Genomic DNA, 19,651 nt, shown 5'->3' with positions numbered 1-19,651 from the left:
TCATCATCAGGATGTGACTGGCAGTTGGCAAGCTAGGCACCAGCCACTACCCATCCTACTAAAAGAGGCATCTGAAAAATGCAAAGGAAAAGGCTTGCAGAAATGACTGAGTCAGTGGGTTGTAGATTAACCACACCCTATAGATTTCTGAATGGTCTTCTGGAAACTTGTTACACCTACAAGAGAAAGGATCTGTAAATAGATAGGACTGATGGTCTGGAAATTCCTTTCCCCTTGTAACCCCCACCTGAAATTCCCTCTCGACCATCCTGAGTCAGGAAGTGCACGTAGACCCTCAGACAAGGAATCACATGCCCCTTGCATGGAACACTACCGGGGTATATAAGCTGTGAAATCTAACCAGAATGAGCTCATGCCTTTTGCCTCACGAGCTCCGCCAGCGTAATAAACTCTCCTTCCTCTAACAAAGTGGTCTGAGAGTCCAAATTCCTCTGACAGATGTCGCTTCCTGCAACACTACCACCACTGATACGTTTCTCCCTCCCATTTTCTAGAAGGTCCTGTCTTTACTCAGGCCATCAGATATCTCTCATTAACTTGGATGAGTCTTTGTGAAAGAAAACATCTACCTTGTTCTCAAATTACAGTTCACGAAACAAAAGCATCAGTAACATTGGAGAGCTTGTTAGAAAAGCAGAACCTCAGGTCTCACCCTAGACTTACTGAGTCAGAATCTGAATTTTATCAACATCCTCACGTGATTCCTGTGCACATCAAGGCCTGAGAAGCACTGGAAAGAGGCTGGAATGAAAGTTCCTGGTGCTTCCTAGTCAAAGGCATCATCGTTCAAATCCTCAAAGATAAAAGAGTGTTAGATATAGCATTCCCATCTGAAGACCCTCTAAGATCTGAGAGCCAGCTGATTTCAGGACAACTGCCTGAAATGTAGCAGGAAGTAAGAAGCAGACTAGATAAATGAGAGAGGTGTGTACAAAGTAGTTGTCGATTAAGGAACTGGGATGGGCAGGCTTAGTGTCAGTCTCTTAAAACTTAAATCAATAGTAGTTTTCCTATCTTCTCTCTTCCATGTCCAGATTTCCTTGATCAGAAATAAACATTCCATTAAGGCTTGGGGTAAAGTGAAACCCTGCCAACATGTAGAAGCACAATTGGATTTCTTAGCCGTAGGAAGGATTCTGCCAGTTCATGGTGTTTTGCAGAGTTATTTACCTGCTCTAGCCCATTTAAATCACTGTACACTGGAGCTTCAGATTTGTATCAGACCCAGAGGTGGCTGCATTTATGTCTGATAGGAGTTGATGTAAACTTCTGTAGTGGATTACAGGTTCCATAGCATAGAAAACTGAGTAAACTCTCTATTGAATGGCGGTTTGGGATTGCTGAACTGCACTGGATCTTATGCCAGATTATTAATGCAGTTTAATGCCTTGCTGCATTTCCCCACCCTAGGGCATGCGATGTAACTCTAATAAGAAACTTTATTGTGAGTGGGTCTGAGGGTAGTTTTTACTCTGTTAAACATACACCAACATTTCCCACTTGCCCATAGCCCCTTTCAGAATGGGGGAGAGGAGTTACGGGTGATAGTTAACAATGGCACTAATCCCATTTATTTCCACGTAATTATACTTATGATTGTATTGCACATGAAAGAGTTATTGAGTCAGCTTCAATTCCAACCCTTTGAATGAGTGACGTCCACAATGTCTTGTCCTCAACAGCCCTGCTCAGCTCCTGTAGATACATGCCTATGGCTTGTTCTCTGCTCTTCCCCAGTAACTGTTTGAATGCTTTCTAACCTGGGATTCTCACCTTTCAGCACTCTCACTTGTTTCATCTTAGACTTTCCTCCTAAGGTTTGCAAAGTAAAAGAAAGAAAAAAAGAATAAGAAAATGCATCAGTGGTTTAACCATTGCCTTCTGCTGTACATTGCGAGGGTCCAATGTACATGTGCTCTGATCCATGGCATTGCCATAACCAAACACCTAAGAAATGTGAGTGCCTCAATGGGGAAACGAAAGGGTAGGGAACAAAAAAAGTAGTGAGAATTTAAATTTTTTTCTTTCAGGTATTATTGTTTGATGGATGGACTAGGCAAATACTGACAGCCCTTTAGATCTACCCTGCAGTTCCTTCCATGGAAATCTCTAGACAAATAATGGGTAGGGGAAAAAGGTGGGGAAAGGCATTCTTTTAATTACAATTCTTAGATTATTTGCTGTTGTCTTGGCCTTGGTTTTTCAATGGAATGTGTACCCTGGGAAAGTAGAAATTATCTCCTTTGATATTCTCTCCCTGTATAGGACCTATCAGGGAGTTCCTTGGCCTGGAAAAAATTACTTTGTTTTCTCAGAGCTTTCTTCCTTCGGATAGGGTAGTAAGCATTTCACAGTGTATTTGCAAGAGAAAAGAAGAATGGGTGTCTTGAGCATCAAAACCATTGTAGAGGAAAGCTGAATGTGGAGAAGATTATGAATAATGATGTTGAGAAATCCAGGTCCTTGGCAAAATAGGGAAAATTTTAAAAGCTTTCCGGAACTTCTTTTTCCAAATAGTATTAGGCATTCTCTCACATAACCCTTTACAGTTGCATGGCTTCAGAGTTTACACAGAAAATGTTCACGAACATTGTCTTAGTGGACTATTTGGCAATGCTATGAATAGACAGGGCAGCATCTGTGTTTATAGCTGTTTTGCAGACAAAATGTACCTTGTGGATGGAAAGGCTAGGACTGTAGTCCAGGCTTTCTGAGTCTCAATCCATCATATCCTATTGTCTTTCTGAGATAAAGATATTACCTCCTGGGTTATACGTATGGCTCACCTTTGATGCTTTAATGCCTGAGACCTTACTGGAGTCTCTTTTAGTGATGATGTGTGTTATGCATTTTTCTTATATCGCTAGCATAACATATTACTGTTACCTCTAATAAAGAAGAGAAAGAAATGTCAAATACAATCTGAATATGTCATGTAGAGCATTAAAAGTTTAGGTATCTATCTTCAAAGTTATATTTTAGGGATGACAAAAGAAGGGATGAGTGAAGTATGGAAACTAAGAAAATAGAGTCCTGTCATATGGGATCAATGTTTACTGGACTGTATAAGCTCTTGGATATGCCATCCATGATACATAGACTTAGATCAACATTAGGGACCTTTATCATGGGCAAGAGCCAGGTCTTGCCTTTATAGTAATATCACCTCAGAGCCGATCTCCAATTTACCAGCAGTTGCAAAAATGCAAATTGCATCAGTCTTCTGTTACTGCCCCACAAATTTAGAACAGGACCCCATGCAAGCTGACTCCTGTCATTGGAAAAATAAAATGTTCTGCTTTTCAGAACAGGAGGTCAGAGTTTCATTGTAGAAAATGAATAAGGCGAGAAAACAGACTTCAGAAAACATTAGTGCTTTCAAACACTGGACTAGGATAACTGTCATTAGAATTTCTGAACAAAGTCTGACAATGCTAGATCATTTATAAAATTTAAAAACTTGTCATTTTTGTTCCAAAAGAGTGACGTGAGTTAGAAGGGTATATGTTTATGTGTCAAACAAAGATGCTATTGGAAATATTTAGCAACCAGTACAGTGCAGCACTTTGACCAATTAGAAGAGATGCTCAGATGCTGTCTCTGGAGCTGTAACGGGGTTCCCAATGTCCCCAGCTCTGCCAGGCATTAACGTTGAAATTGCTGGATTTGGGAGGATGGGTCCAGGGAATCCTTGGGAAGAGACGGGAGTGATGACACATTGAAGGAACTCTGGAGGGGGTTATTTGCTTCAGAGCCACGGTAATTTACCTATTGGAATTCAAGTATTTCAATATCTTAACAAGCAGAATAGTCATTCTGATATGTACCAACTTAATCTTAGATCTACCCTTAGGCAAATTTATGGTTATCTATCCAAATGGCTCTTGCAAACTGCTGGGCTCCCTTGTCTCATTTTAACATAAAGGTGTTCTGAAAACAATGGATGTATTCAGCAATAATTTTCCTATATCACAGCAAATAATCGCAAGTGAATGGGAATCACAGTGATCAGTAATATATGTTCCAAGGAGCATGAAGCCTTCTAAGTTTCCCTTCTGTTTTCTTCTGGGAGTAATATCTTAGCCTCGACTCATAGTATGTCAGCACAGACTCTGATATCCCCCCTGCATCCAGGGAGAGAGTCTCATTAAATTCATTAAATCGCCAAATATTTATTGAATGCCTACAACCGGAACGAGCTATAACTTAGACTTTTCAGGGGTCTTCATTCAAAATTTCATGATTTTGAAATGATTTAGTATGATTTAGTCATTGGAAAATAAATATTTAACAGCAATAACATCAAGAGCCATTAGTATCAGAGCCGAAGGACTCAGGAAATAGATGGCCTGGCCTGGCCTTGCTTTTCTCTGGACATATATACGAAGAGATCTGGGCAAAATGTTTGAGGACTGACATCCCCTCCAAGTTTTATGGTTTAGGTGAAATAGATATTACTGATGCATTGGTGTGTATAGCATTTTAACAGCCTGTATGGAATGTCTAGATATTTCTTATGAATTAAAGGAGATCTTTTTGAGGATTTTTGATCCTTACTGGCGGAGCTGCTACTTGCTTCCATGATGCCTTTTTATAAGCTACAAAATGGTGCCTTATCATCTGACGATCCTTTTAACAGGACCACTTTGTGTAAACCACACTCTGCACCTGTAGTATATGGCAGGCCTTTCCCACTGGTTTCCAAGTTTCCATGCCTTCCCAGACCTGTTGGCATGATAGTGTCCCTCAGGCCTGTGGCAACCCTGCTCCCTCGGGTGTCATGGCCTTGAGGCTTGGAGGAGTGCATTTACCTGTGTTTGATAGCAGGAGAGTCTTTTGGGCATCTGGGAGTTCTAGAAAGATCATTGCTCTGGGGGAGTGGTCAGATATGCCGGGTTCTTCTGCCACTCTGCTGCCCATCTCTGTGAGACCTTTGTTAAGTCACACCATCCTCAGGACTTAATTTCTTTATGGGAAATTGATGGTTAGGCGATTCTGACCGAACAATCAGTGTCCCCCTGGTGTTCCTGTCTAACAGCAGTGGATGGCCTGGAGCTAACTTCCGTATTTACAGATCTTAATGAAAATCAGACAATGGTCCAGATGTTCATATGTGTTATTACTTAATAAAATGTGGTTTGTTGAACAACATTTTGCCAGCCATGAGTCCCTATGAGAGAAAGTCTAAAAGGAATACTCAGAGAGAACAGATTAGTGACCGGTAGATAATCTCTGGGTCGATATAATCTCCAGATAAGCTTCTTTATCTGGGCTATGACCTGAAGAACAGGGATGGAAAACACCTTCAAAGGCATAGAAAAAGTAACATTTATCAAAAAACAAAATCCATTTTACTGCTATTTGAACTTAGCATTTTACTATCAAAGAATAATGCTACTAGTTAAAAGTCAAAATATAGTCTAAGGCTAGCAGTGTCACCCAGAGCTGGTTGGAAAGATAAGTTCTTGGTCTCCAACTCAGATTTACCCAATCAGAAACTCCGGGGGTGGGTTTTACAATCTGTGTTTTCACAAGCACTCCAGGAGATTTGGCTGTCCGCTAAAGTTTGAGAAGGATGGAAGCTTTTTAACTTCTCAAAGTTGCTTTATAAACTAAATATCACTTGATTCTCATCATCACCTTATGAGTGTCACTTAGACAACTACTTTTCCTCCCATTTAGTATATGGTGGACACACAAAGTCGAATGACCCAGGATCATATAGTCAGTTTTATATATTAATTATTTATCTCTTGGCATGTTTGGTATATGGCATATAAACATTGTATCAGTTTCTCTCTGCTAAAGCTGACCCCAATTTTACTACCTGTTTTTGGATGAAAGCTTAAACCTATGTTCTTTCAAATTCTCTAAGTGGTTAGAGAGATCTACCTAATTTTTCATCTGTTTGCTCATTTTTTGATATCTTGCTCAAAAGGATGTAAGGAAACTGCTGTCTAATTGGGATGTCTAGCATATCTATTTTATAAAGTTTTAAAATACCACATAAATAGAATACAACTTTAACAAAATTTTTAAAGATAAATTTCAAAAGTTAAAAAGGAAGAAAAAATTTAATACCCACAATTCTCCCACATATCATTAGTAATTAATTTGTTTAGGTTCATATACCAATAATCACATTTGTACAAATGTGGAGTCATTTTGTAGACTTTTTTGCTTCCTTAATTTATCTTGAACATCTTTTTTATTTTCATTAATATTCTCTTATACCTATAATAGTCAGAAACAGAATATATAATATATAGAGAGAAAGAGAGAGAGGAAGGATTATCTATCTATCGATCATCTATCTATCTATCTATCTGTCTATCATCTGTCATTATCATCTATCTGTCTATGTCTAGTGGGCTATTTAGGAATTAGCTCACACAGTTCTGGAGGCTGGCAAGTCCAAAATCTTCAGGGTAAGCTGGCAGGATGGAGACCCAGGGATGAGTTGATGTTGCAATTCAAGTCTGAAGACACTACTGATAGAAGTCCCTCTTCCTCAGGGAAGGTCAGTCTTTTCCTTAAGGCTTCAACTGATAGGATGAGGCCCGTCCACAGTATGGAGGATAATCTTCCTTACTCAAAATTTACTAGTTCAAATGTTAATTTCATTTATAAATACCTTTACAACAACATTTAGACATTTTTGAGCAAATATTTGGGTATCTATCACGGCCTAGCTAAGTCGACACATAAAATTAATCATCACAAATATATTACCTTTAATAGATGTGTACATTTCACTTCATATATGAACTACATTTCATCCAGTCTCTTAAGGTTGGATATTCAGATTGTTCCCAACTTTTTCACCTTACATATAGCATATCTTTGGCTATTTATCTCATTTTTGTCTTCAAGATCAATTCACAGAGTGTGGAAAAGAATGCGCATTTCTAACTTTATAAAGATTTGACTTCTTATTGCCAAATTGCCCTTGTAGATTTCTTTACCCTTTGAACTACAACCGAAGTTTTTGAAGTGGGGAAAATGCCAGGCTCGCCTTGATCTTCCTTCTCTTCCTCAGCCTGCAGGTCACTGGGAACCGGCATGATGCTGAGTTCCTGGGCTACCTCCTCAATTGAAGAAGTGGCAGAAGCTGCTTACGAGGCACTTCGCTGGATGCAACTGTACATCTACAAGGATCGTGAAGTTACCAAGCATCTAGTGCAGCGGGCTGAGCGGATGGGCTATAAGGCCATATTCGTGACAGTGGACACACCTTACCTGGGCAACCGCATCGATGACGTGCGTAACAGGTTCAAGCTGCCACCCCACTTCAGGTAACCATAGCTCTCCGATCCCCTGAGTCCCTGAGATGGTTTTCTAATTCTCTTTGCTCTGGTCATGAGCCTGCTCCAAGTGGGAGCCCTGGGGAGTTACATCTTCACAGAATGTTGATCCTGAAGTATGGTTGAAAGGGACCTTGTCTAGGAATGATAAGATGTGGGTTCTAGAGATAGTGTCATTGTCAAATATCCACCTAATCTCCAGCAAGTCACACCCCTTTTGTGGATGTCACATACTCAAGAAATAAAACAGAAATAGGAATTGCCCATATACATATAAAAGTCAAATGAATTTATGAACCAGAGTACATTAAGAATTTTTATAAGTATGAATTGCCATATAGATGGAAGATACTTAATATAGCCCAAACAACAGTTTTGTTGTGATCCTAATACCCTAGTTCTGTTGAAATCAAAGAGCCACTTTTTAACTTTATTTTTCATTGTATTTTGAAGAACTATAGCTAGGAAGACTGAAGAAAGCTTAAAGAGTAGAGACAGAAGAAGCTGCATATTTGATCCCTCATCTTCTACCTCTTCTTTCAGCAATATTTCTCTTTAATTGTGGATCAAAATTCATTCATTGATTTATTTAGTGGTTCATTCATTCACTCATCTTAGCAAAAACAATATATCAAGTAATCTGTAATTGAACTATGATGGTTTTTTTAGGTCATTCAACTTGACCATTAGCAGGGAAGTCTCCTTTTTCCCGGGATAATTTAGGAGTAGAGTCATCTTGAGTCAAAGCTGGGAATTCAGTGGAATTTACTGAGAAAAACCCCAATCTCCCTAACATAAAAACCTCTTTTTCCTTTTGATTTTTCCTTCCCCCTAAATCTGCTCTTAGTTTTTTCATACTAATGTGTGACTAATCTGTGATAACCTTCAGAGCTAAAAGTATTTGAACAGGAATCAAAATCTTAGTTTCAACGGAAGACATTTTGATGATGGTATTTCACAGCATACATGGGAGTATATGAAATGACGAGGGATGCCTTCCTTGGATCCTAGACCCATTTCACATGGACCATTGCTTACTCTTTCTACTTATAAAGTTGACCCTTCTAAAAGATCAAAAATCTGAAAGATTTAAAATCAGGTCAGCATTCCATATAAGGACAAGAAGATGGTTGGAAGCTAGGAATTCATATAGGTCATAGAGTGGGATGTATCTCAACTATCACATAAGTCCCTATACAGCCTTGTGTATCACTTAACTGTCATATAGCTCTGCTGGGTGTCTGCCTATTTGAGTATAAACTATTGTGCATAAAATCTTGCTGTTGAGCCAGATGTAAATTAGCTGTGTGATTTTTATCTCTGTAATACTTCTGGTCAGGTTTAAGATATTATTTGTATATGTGGTACCTTCAGTGGCCAATGACAAGCGAAAGTGCTCCCCCTGTCAGACCTACCAGTAAACCTGCTCCTTGTATGCCAGACACAGGATTACCAAAACACCCTGTGTTTCTAAGAAAACAAAAACAAAAGGTCCCTGACATAGTCCTATTTCTTGCCAAATTCATCAGAAAGTAGATGGCTTCAAATTTCCCTAATAGGAGATTTGTATTTACATTATTTCTCTGTTTTGATTACCTTATGTTTTAGACTTTCTAAAATAATTAGTTTCCCACTATTTAGGCTTCTGACAGGGAACATTCCTCATTATTTCCTTTTGGCCATTTGAAAAGGAGTTTGCTATTTTTTCCTCTCTGCCTGTTAATACTAGTACTAACAATAACAACAATAACAATAAATAATACAGTAGGGTTTTTTTTTTTTTTTTTTTTTGCAGCTTAAGAAGCACTTTCTTGCTCTGTATAACGGAAGGTGTTCACAGTGGTATCTACTGAGATGGGGAAAATGGCACAGTTTTTAAATTCTGGCTGGTATCTCTTACTCCTTTATTGCCAGGGCCACTCAGTCAGGAGCAGGAAGGTTGATTTGATTTTCCCCCTTTTCCTTTGCTGCTCCCGGGCTCCCACCCAGATGACGCGAAAGGCCACGAGACAAAGGCTCTTTTCAGCTGTCGATGTGCACAGGAGTGGCCACAGCTCCACAGCTTGTCACATCTCCCATCTGAAGATGATCAAATAATGAGCAACACATCCAGATTACTGGGAACATAGGAAACACCCCACAGCCCAGTGCCCCTGGCCTGCAGAGCGCATGCTGGCTTTGTTTGTCCTAGAGAAATTCTGGGCTGGCCAGCACCTTCTGGTCAGCTCCTCCGTGTCAGCCCACAGTCAGCAATCGAAGGCAGAGCACAATTATATGAGCCCTAGGCTTCCGCCTGAGGCCACATATAGCCGAAAAGCTCATCTGTTACAGCCTGATAGGAAGTCAAGTTTCTTTCTGCAACTGACCTGACTCATAGAAGGTGAAGCTGGGCTTCTCAGAAGTGAGATTTGGCAGGCGAGGGAGGCAGGAAATCCAGAGGAGAATGAGTCCATAAGGCAGTGGCTCCTTCCAGCCCTCGCTACTTCCTGTGCCTGGGTAGGGGGAGGATCTCGACTTAGCATCTGGGACCAGCCACAGTTCAGGAGTTTGGGAGTCTCTGCTCGGTCTATATGCAAAACACAGGTATGTATGTAAGTTGTGAATGGCACAGAGATTCCTGAAACTGAGGGGTAGTAAAGAGAATGCTCATCTGCTCTTGGAAGAAGCTAGGAACGAAGCCAGTTCACCAGACTGATTCCTGAGGCTTTGAGGCAGGGACCTTTTTCCTTCTCCATACCCCATGGGGGCGGTTCATTTACCCCGGATAAAAATTTGGATATTCGATGTAGTGCCAGAGCGATTGAAAGAGAAGAAATATAATCTCTCATTATTGGCTAAGTTCAAGGTAAATCATGACACCTACCCTTGCCTGGGGACATGCTTCCTTAAGCCTGGAAACGATTTATTAAAAACAAGAGCCAGAAAAATTACACCAAAAAAAGATCAGACTGCCATTGTCTTCCCAAGTCTCTGATGATAAAAGTGGTCTGCGAGGTATTACATGAGCGGGTCCCCCATTACCTCTCTGGCCTCCTCCTCTTGCACCCTTGTCTTCGCTCACTCCCCTAGCCGCTCTGGCTTCTCTACTCTTCCTTCAACGTGCCAGGCCCGTTTGCTCCTTAGAGCTTCAGAATTGACTCTTCCCTCTGCCTGTAACATTCCTTCCTCAAATCAATGCACTACTAACTTCATCGTTTTCTTTGCATTTTGATATCAAGGATGAGTCTACAGGTTTATGCCAGGAAACCACAATAAAAATAGACTAAATGGTAGAGATTAGAACAGAGACATAATATGTGTGGGAAGAGGTAGTGGAAAGAGAAACATTTTTGAAGGACTTGGCACATGGTCCAATAGCCTCTGAATTCTTTGGTTAGAAAAACATCCACATTATGATCGTGTTAAACAGAATAACGACCTCCCAAAGATGTCCATGTCCTGATCTCTGGAACCTGTGAATGTGACTTTACATGGCAAAATAAATAGACTTTGCAGATATGATTAAGGACCTTGAGATGTGAAGACTGTCCTGGATTATCTCATAAACTTCATGTAAGTAAAGGGTCCTTATAAGAGAGAGGCAGGAGTGTCAGTTAGAGAAGGAGATGTGATGATACAAGCAGAGGTTGGAGGGATAGCATTAGGGGGCGTTTGTGGTATTGGATTCTTCCTCAGAGCCTCTGGAACAGCTCTATCCACACTTTGAGTTTAGTCCATTGGGAATCATTTTTAGACTTCTGACCTCCAGAATTGTAATATCATAAATTTATGTCATATTAAAGCCTCTAGGTTTGTGGTCATTTGTTATAGCAGCAACAGGATACATATACAATAACCCCGCTCTGCTAATTTCCTCTACAAGGTAACTTCTCAATGAGGCCAAGTCTGATTATAGTATTTTAAAATTTTAAGTTAAGCCTCTACTAGCTTACTTGCTTCTTATTTTGCTCTACGTCTTTTCTTTATTTTTTTATAACACATATTCTAACATGTTTCATAAATTACTTATTGATTATATTATTGTTTATTTCCTGTCTCCCCTTGCTAGAATGGCAACCCTATGTTGCCAGGGATTTTTGATTGTTTTATTTACTAGTATATCCTAAACATCTAAAACCCCGGCACACAGTAGGTGCCCAGTAAATAATGTTGCATAAGTAAATAAAAATGTACTAGGGCATATGAGATTTACCCAATAAAACATGACTAGTAAGAAGCTGAACAAGAGTTTGAACTCACACTTAATATCCATACCCTGACCCTTTCTTCTAGCTACCCAGCCACATTGAGGAAAAAATTAGCAGGGCTATACTCTCACTATAAGTGTTTTCCTAACCACTGAATTAAATGCTAGTGGCCCATGTACAAATTCCTGTGTCTCTATCTGTGTCTCTCATTGTGTTGATATCATGGGCTCTACTGGTTGTTATTTTATATTTTATTTCTCACCATGGAGACACATAGCTTTTATCTTTAATATCCTATCAATGCCTAAAATAAATAATGTTATATATTTCTCAGTAATATTTATTATTATTAGTGTTACTATTGGTGATTTAATAATGTTTAACTTTCCTTTAGTAGTTGTTACTATTTTTATGATGCTAACTTACTAAAAGCTAAAATAATTTTTAGATTAGATTAAAAAGTATGTTTGAGGAACATTCAAGGCACAATGAGTCCTTTACAAAGAAGAAATTCTAACCCTTGCCTTTGGGTCATTAAATAGATTGGGATTCGGAGAATTAAGTCATAACTAATCATGTTATTATTTTGATGTTGTCCCTTTCCTTCCTTATGAAATGGAATACTTTAGTTATCAGAAGGTGCTTTAAATGTTTTTTTGTATATATGTCATAATTCAAATAAAAATAGCATTCATGGAGCCATTGGTAAAACACTCCATCGCGGGTCTCTGTCAAGATATCTGAAAACTTTTTCTTGGCTTCTGGCTTTGAACAACGTTTTAGAGCAACAACAAGGCTTCATTGTGCGCTGAAATTTCTGTAAGGCAACATTCATTCAAGTGTTGATCTGCATTTCACCGTCCAAGAATAACAACAGTTATTTATATAATTTTATCCATGTTTCTGTTTTTTCCTATCCATTTCACCCTTTCACCCCGCCCCTGCTGAAACACTGTAGCTTGTTTGGGAGGGGGTGGGGTGCTACGCAGAGTATATACACATACAGAAGTCTCCCCCCCGCCCCCCTGCCTCTGATCTTGCTATGGGAGAGACAGACTGGACCTTTGTCTTATTAACAATATTACTTAAAAGTTTGGAATTTAGTATCAATTAATATCATTTCTAAGTATTTGGAATAGGTTTTCATAATCAGGATATATTTATTGACCAAAAAGTTACTTTATTCAAGTTATGATGACAGCAGAAAGCCAGTCTGTGATACAATATACAACCCTAAGTGGTTTGATAAAAAGAGATACCCAACTATTTCAGCTAAAATCCTTACCAGAGCTCAATGAATGGGTACCAGTGTGAGTGTAATGAAGTTGGAATCTTCTCTAATCTGTAATAGCTACCTAAGTCCATGAAAGTATAGGGCTATTGAATTCTTATTGTGAAAACTTTACCAATGGCTTAAATAGAGTTTTGTAAGATGTAAATATTCATATCCTATGATAATATATGCCACCTAAACTACCCGACCAGCCCTTTTAGCTGAACATACACTAAAATGTAAAAAGCATTAAACCTAATTTTGTTTTAATGGAAATGTTATGATTCTTTAAAAAATAATTTTAAAGTAGTGGGTCTATGTACTTCTAGGTTTATATAAAAATTGTTATACATATGGCTCCAAGATTCTTTCTATAATCAGTGGCAGAGCGAGTAAAAGGGAAAAAATTGCTATGACTAATCCACAGATAAATATACAGTTGTATTTTTACCCAAAGAGAAGTTTGGCCAGCAGGTAACTTATAATGTGCAGAAGAACACAGTGAATTCAGGTCATTGTCACCATTCAGAGATAGCCATTCAGAGAAATGAAGTTCACAGTTGGATTTGGGACTGTAGACAGCTAAGTCATATGTATAGTGTCATTGTGTATCCAGATGGCCATCCATCCAGCTAGTGGTCAGAGTTGCAGGCAGAAAAGACTTTATCCTTAGTTTGGAGAACTGCCAAAATCTAGTCAGGATATCAGGACATTAGACCAAGAGAAAAGACTTCAGGTATAGAGTGAGCCAGTAGCAGCATCTTACAGGTGAGTTAGAGAAATGCTGGTCTAAGCTGAGTTAATAAAATTCGACTTAGGGGAGGGCAGCAACTCAATGGAGCTGTGACTCAGTTTGGGTTCTTCTAGTAACAGAATGGAGCCAGTGATTTAAGTGCTGGCAGTTCCTTTAGAACAGAGTCCCCAGCCCCTGGGCTGTGGGCAAGCACCAGTCAGTGGCCCTTTAGGAACTCAGCTGCACAGCAGGCGGTGAGCAGCAGGAGAGCAGTATGTGCAGTGGCATATATCTATCTATCTATCTATCTATCTATCTATCTATCTATCTATCTATCTATCTACACACACATACATATATATATATACACACACGTATATCTATATATACACGTATATATATGTATGTATATATATAATGAAACATTACTTGAACTGTATGTGAATATCTTAATAGAGCTATTTAAAAAAATAATCACCAAAGGGAAAAAAAGCAGCCACAGAAATCCAGGGAGCTGCCTGGGGAGTAAGGAAGGGACAAAAGTGAGAGAGAGCCTCACATGATTATGGAGGCAGAGAAGTCTCATGAACTACTGTCCATAAGCTAGAGGGCCAGGAAAACCAGTGATGTAATCCCAGTCTCAAGCTGTAGGCCTGAGATCCAGGGGAGCCAATGGTGTAAGTCCTAGTCTGTATCTGAAGGCCTGAGAGACCAGTAGCATAAGTTCTGGTTTGAGTCTAAAGGCTTGACAATCAGTAGCTCCCAAGTCCAAGAGCAAGAGATGATAGATGTCCCAGCTCAAGTGGAAAGCATAAATTTATCCTCCCTCACCTTTTTGTTCAATTTGGGCCCTCAACAGATTGGATGATACCTATGCACACCATCTTTACTCGGTCTATGAATTCAAATGCTAATCTCAGCCAGAAACACAGAAACACCCAGAAATATTTTACTAGCTATTAAGGGATCCCTTAGCCCAGTCAGGTAGATACCTAAAATTAACCATCACACCACAGGCAAAGAAATGAAGGCCTTGATGATCAGAAAGCTCATGCCCTTGGCAAGATTGTCTGGAAGATTGGGAAGTCTGAGTCAGCAGGTAGAGAGCCTCAGAGAGAACAACTAAGTGGAGAGGTGAGAAGCAAGAGCTGATAACTGCTGAAAAGCACCCCCACTTCTCCCTACGCCCACCACCACAATAATAGTAGGCAGGAAGAAGACTACAGTGGTGACAGAAGGTGTTAACATGTTATTGCAGTTTCAGTCTCTTCTAGAATTTTCCACAAGGACGTTGGAAGGTTTCCTGAAGTCAAACGCAATTGCCATGATGCAACTGAGATCTGAACAAAAAGAATGTAATTAGGAGTCAAGAGACCCAGTTTGGAGCCAAATGATGCCTTAGCTAGTTTTATATTTGGGGCATTTCTTTCAGCACTTCTGGTTTTTATTTTTTATATAAAATAGGAATCCTAGAGTATCAATTTTATTTTCCAAAGTTTTTCAAAATTATGATAATATTGGTATATGAAAGCCCTTTATAAATCATAATGCACCATGCAAATGTTCATCATCATGATAAGTATGCATTGCTGGCTGAAAACAGGATTAAAAAATCTATTGTCTATATTCATAAACTAGCTTAAAAAGGTAGTTCTATTTGAACTTGGCCATATATTTTTCCTTGAAAGTGATGTATTTATATAAAAAATAGCCTAAGATGAAAAATAAACTTTAAGTGACCAATTAAGTTTACTAGATTGTGACATTATAGCCTGGAATCCTACATCAAAACATGGAAAATAGGCATGCAACCCCCTATAGGTGGTTGAAGAGTGAACAGCCAATTGATTTGAAAAGGGTGACTTTTCTTTTTTCATTGAATGAGTCATTGTAACGATATCTCTAACTTTGGTAGGTTTCTCATTTTATATATCTCTTTATTTCAGAATGAAAAATTTTGAAACCAATGATTTAGCATTTTCTCCTAAGGGAAATTTTGGAGACAACAGCGGACTTGCTGAATATGCGGCTAAAGCCATAGACCCATCTATCAGCTGGGAGGATATTAAATGGCTGAGGGGGCTGACATCACTGCCAATTGTTGCCAAAGGCATTTTGAGAGGTTTGTTTATTTCTTTACTTGAGTTCTTACTGATTTTATGGTTCTTTGTGAATACAATCATGCTATTTTTAAGGGAAAATTGGGAAAAATTAACATGGAAATTAAAAGAGACATTCTATCTCTCAGTTCTCCATTTTGATGTTAGTGAGTAAATATTCCCTCATTCTTAGATAATATACCGAAGGAGAGTAGGACTCTCATGAAGTAAGGACTTACCCTTTTTTAAAGCATTGGGTTACTGTTGCCTTATTTTGGAGCTGTCACCGAATTATGGAGCTTGGCAAGATCTGTGTAGAAGGTTCTGCTTTGGCTGAAAGCTGCAACATTTGCCCTCAGACCAATGAGAAGCTCCAAAGGTGATATTATGATAGCCAGAGCAGTTTTAACATCCTTTTCTATTTTTCTCCTGTTCTCTTCAAGTACCTATGACTAGGACTGATTTTTGAGTGTGATGAATCTCACATCTACTTCCCTGTAAAGAATAGAACATTGAATAGAACATTAAAATCTTCGATTATCAAGATGGGTATTAAGGATCTTGACTACTTCCCCGGTATTCAATACTACATGTATTCATTCCTACTGGGAGGTACCAGTGATTGTAATAATTTGGAGTGTAAATGTGTTCACTCACAAAAATGGGTGAACATTTTCTTGCCTTTGAAAATACATATTTTTAGTACAGTTAAATAGATAACTACCACTTATTATTGTAAATGAAAATGTTTGAGTAAGTGGCTCAAGGATGAGAAATTCTATTATCTTATCTCAGGGTTAACAATGACTTAGAATCAAAACGTTTTTATAAGTTTTATTTGAGTATGTGTCACATGACCTTATTTATAAAGCTCCAGGCATCCCACTAATTTTATCTGTCTAATCTTATGCAGAATGAAGCTAGTAAAAGTAAAAGAATGAGCCCAGGGAAACTTTCAGGTAGTGGAGATGTGTTTAAATACAGATGTCTTAATCTGTGCTTTAAAAATAATAGTTATACTCTTTCCTGTTGATCATTGTCCTAGTTCAAAATTTCTGAGAATTATACTTGAATAAGTATATCCTGGTGTTATGAGCATCTTTAAACAACAGTTCGACTTACCTTACATACATATTGTCATCCATGATTGTTAGTGCCACTTCCTGTAGGTTCTCAGAACATTAGCCTGAAGGTTCTGCTCCATTCGTTTATTTGCTCACTTATTCATTCTCTCAGTCATTCATTACATAAACATTTATCATGCTTACTGTGTACTAAATTTAAGTAATAATATGATAATAATAACTTGAGGTCCTTAGCCAAAAGAAGGTCCCATTCTTGTGAGAGATGGACAAATAAACAAGAATTTGGGTCCAATAACATATTACAGGAGCTGAGATAGAAACATATGAACTATAAGGGCGGGTTTAAAATAGGATGTGGACAATTATAAGAGTAGGTTAGGGAAGATTCCATTTAAGAATGAAAGATGATGCTTAAGTTTTGCTATGACATCAGGTCAAATGACTCTCAGACTGCAATAATGACAAAATAAAGCAGTTATGAGTAACAATTTATTAAACATGTAAGCCGTATTAGAGAATATAGACTTTAAGATGTTTGAGAACCACTAAGGATCTTGATCAGGGAGTAAGCAACCTCATCAGATTAGTATTTTAGAAAAATCACACTTTGTATAGTGGACTTAGTGGATAGAGGTGGCGAAATTGAGGTCAGGGAGTACATTTAAGAAACTGTTGTTGCTAAGGCAAAAGATAATTGTGCTTGACCCGAAAAAAGTGAGAGGATGTTATTGAATTAGAAATTTAATGCAGTTTCAAACATTTAATTCACTCTCATCACAGAGGTAGCCCAGAGCAACTGGCTCGAAAACACAAAGGAAGAATAAAACTTTAGTATAATTTCATATTTGTGTGTTAAATAGGGAACAAATATAAGAATGAGTTTATCTAATTTTTAACCTTTTTAATTTAAGATTTCCTATATATAGTTTTCTACAACTTTGTCCTATAGGATATGCTAGAAATCCATTGAATTAGACTTTACTATCATGTGTTATATTAAAAAATACTTTGGCTTCTAGAACTTCATTATGTGGTCATCTTACCCAGGACCACCACCTTTCATCCATATGGATCATGTGAACTTGTTTCTACACATTTTCATAATGTTTTGCATGTAGTAGAGAGACCAATGTTTAGTAAGTAAAATCCTCAGTGAAAACTATATGAGTCTATAAACTAGAGAGAGCTCAAAAGCAAGAGAAAGAGATAAAACATTTGGCATTTGAAAGGAAATGACTTATTTATACATGTACAGTTTATATTGTCTAGTTTTTCTGTAACTATTTATTTCATCTATTTAACAAATGAAAAACATCTCTGTGACAACAAATACATCAGGTAGTGCCTATGCTCAGTCTGCATGGGGCGGTAGTTCATGGTTGGTGAGGCCAGTTCTGGCATGTCTAGTGCTCACTATTTCACAGATCTTTATCCAGAAGTCACATGGATTGACTGAGAGTCACTCATCCTTTTTCATTTCCTTTTACCAGAAAGATGCAGATTATGTTGCAGGCATATGAAATCACGGGCAACTGGAAAGATATCAATGAAATATTCCCCCTTACCACCATGTTAAGAATTTCATTTTAATGAATGCAAATTGGAGTGCAAGATATAATCTCTCACTGTGGTTAAACTCTGCCCTTGGAAAACTTCAACACACGCTCCAAACGTGTTATTTGAGACAGGATTTGGTCTTTGCCAGAACTCACACTAACAAGAAAATGGCTTTATGAGCAAAGGCATAATGCTTTTTAGAGTTTTTTTTTTAATTAAAAAAATTTTTAACTAGGTTATAGTGGCTTTTTGTTTTTCAGAAACTGTTTTCTAACTAACCCTTTTCCTATATACATTTTTTCCCCAAAATACTCCTAAAGAATATTCACTCAGTTTTCCTGGACTGTGTTCAAAACCGCTGCCATATATCTAGGATTGAGTTACTAAACTCCTGTAAGATAGTGCAGAGTCCTGGGTCAAAAGCTCCAGTGCCTGGAGGGTAAATCTTGAGTATTTACATTTCACTTTTGTATTTTAGATTAAATACAGAAATAGTATATTAGTAAGATATCAAACAGTACTATTTCATATTGACTATTGCATTTGTCAATCAATTAATATAGAGACTGGTAAATTAACAAACATGGAATTCAATGTAAGTAAACTCTAAGGATTAATGAAAATATTAAAGATTCATGAACATTTTCCTAAGTCAGAACATTTTGACCGTCTCATTAAGGCAAGATTTTTTTCTTTCTGGGTTAAAATTAAATGTAAAACTGTGGACATAAGTAGCTAAGAAAAAGGGCTCATATTTAGCCACTAATTATTGTTACTTTTTTTACTTCGCTAGATACTCATGATCCTATCTTCTGAGCAAAGCCCCATGTCATTTCCCCCCACATTCCTAGCACTGCCTGGAAGAACCTGGAATACCACTTGATATGATAGAAGATAACAAACTTACTTAAGACGTACTTACTTCCAATGAAAGGCTCTTTATCATCTTAATCTTTACTAGAATGAAAATTTTTTGTTATAAGCAAAACTCAAACAGACTTGCCAAAAGCATGCAGGAAACGAATCTTCCCCCATTTATTCATCATCTTAATTTATACTTCCTACACCATCAGATAATAATAATGATAGTTAATATTTACGTGATGTTATTCTAAATACTCATTTGATGCACAAACCAATCTATGTGGCTTTTTATCCCCATTATGTGGGTTAGGACACTGATGTACAAAGAAATAACTTGCCATTTACATAACCAACAAGTAGCAGTTGTGGGAGTCAAATCCAGGTGGTCTGACTACTAAGCCTAAACAGTTAATCACTTTTTCATACTGTATAGAAGCTGTTTATTGATAATATTCAGTTTCTCAAAACACAGATTGTAGCTACATGGTCACAGACATCTGAATATAAAGTAGAGCACTGCATACATCC

At 38.0% G+C, this 19,651-nt stretch overlaps 1 protein-coding gene across 1 annotated transcript in view; it reads left to right on the top strand.

Moving 5' to 3' along the window:
- HAO1 (hydroxyacid oxidase 1) overlaps nucleotides 1–19,651 on the top strand; it is a 53,779-nt gene that overhangs the window by 21,009 nt on the left and 13,119 nt on the right. Inside the window, exons 3-4 of the mRNA XM_011370115.1 lie at nucleotides 7,061–7,316; nucleotides 15,465–15,640. Coding sequence (XP_011368417.1) covers nucleotides 7,061–7,316; nucleotides 15,465–15,640 — 432 coding nt within the window. The remainder of the gene's footprint in view (nucleotides 1–7,060; nucleotides 7,317–15,464; nucleotides 15,641–19,651) is intronic.

This window comes from Pteropus vampyrus, unplaced genomic scaffold, assembly GCF_000151845.1.
Source record: "Pteropus vampyrus isolate Shadow unplaced genomic scaffold, Pvam_2.0 Scaffold7, whole genome shotgun sequence".
Classification (NCBI taxonomy): Eukaryota; Metazoa; Chordata; class Mammalia; order Chiroptera; family Pteropodidae; genus Pteropus; species Pteropus vampyrus.
The sequence above is the reverse complement of the archived record's forward strand: the minus strand, read 5'-3'. Positions and strand labels throughout refer to the sequence as shown.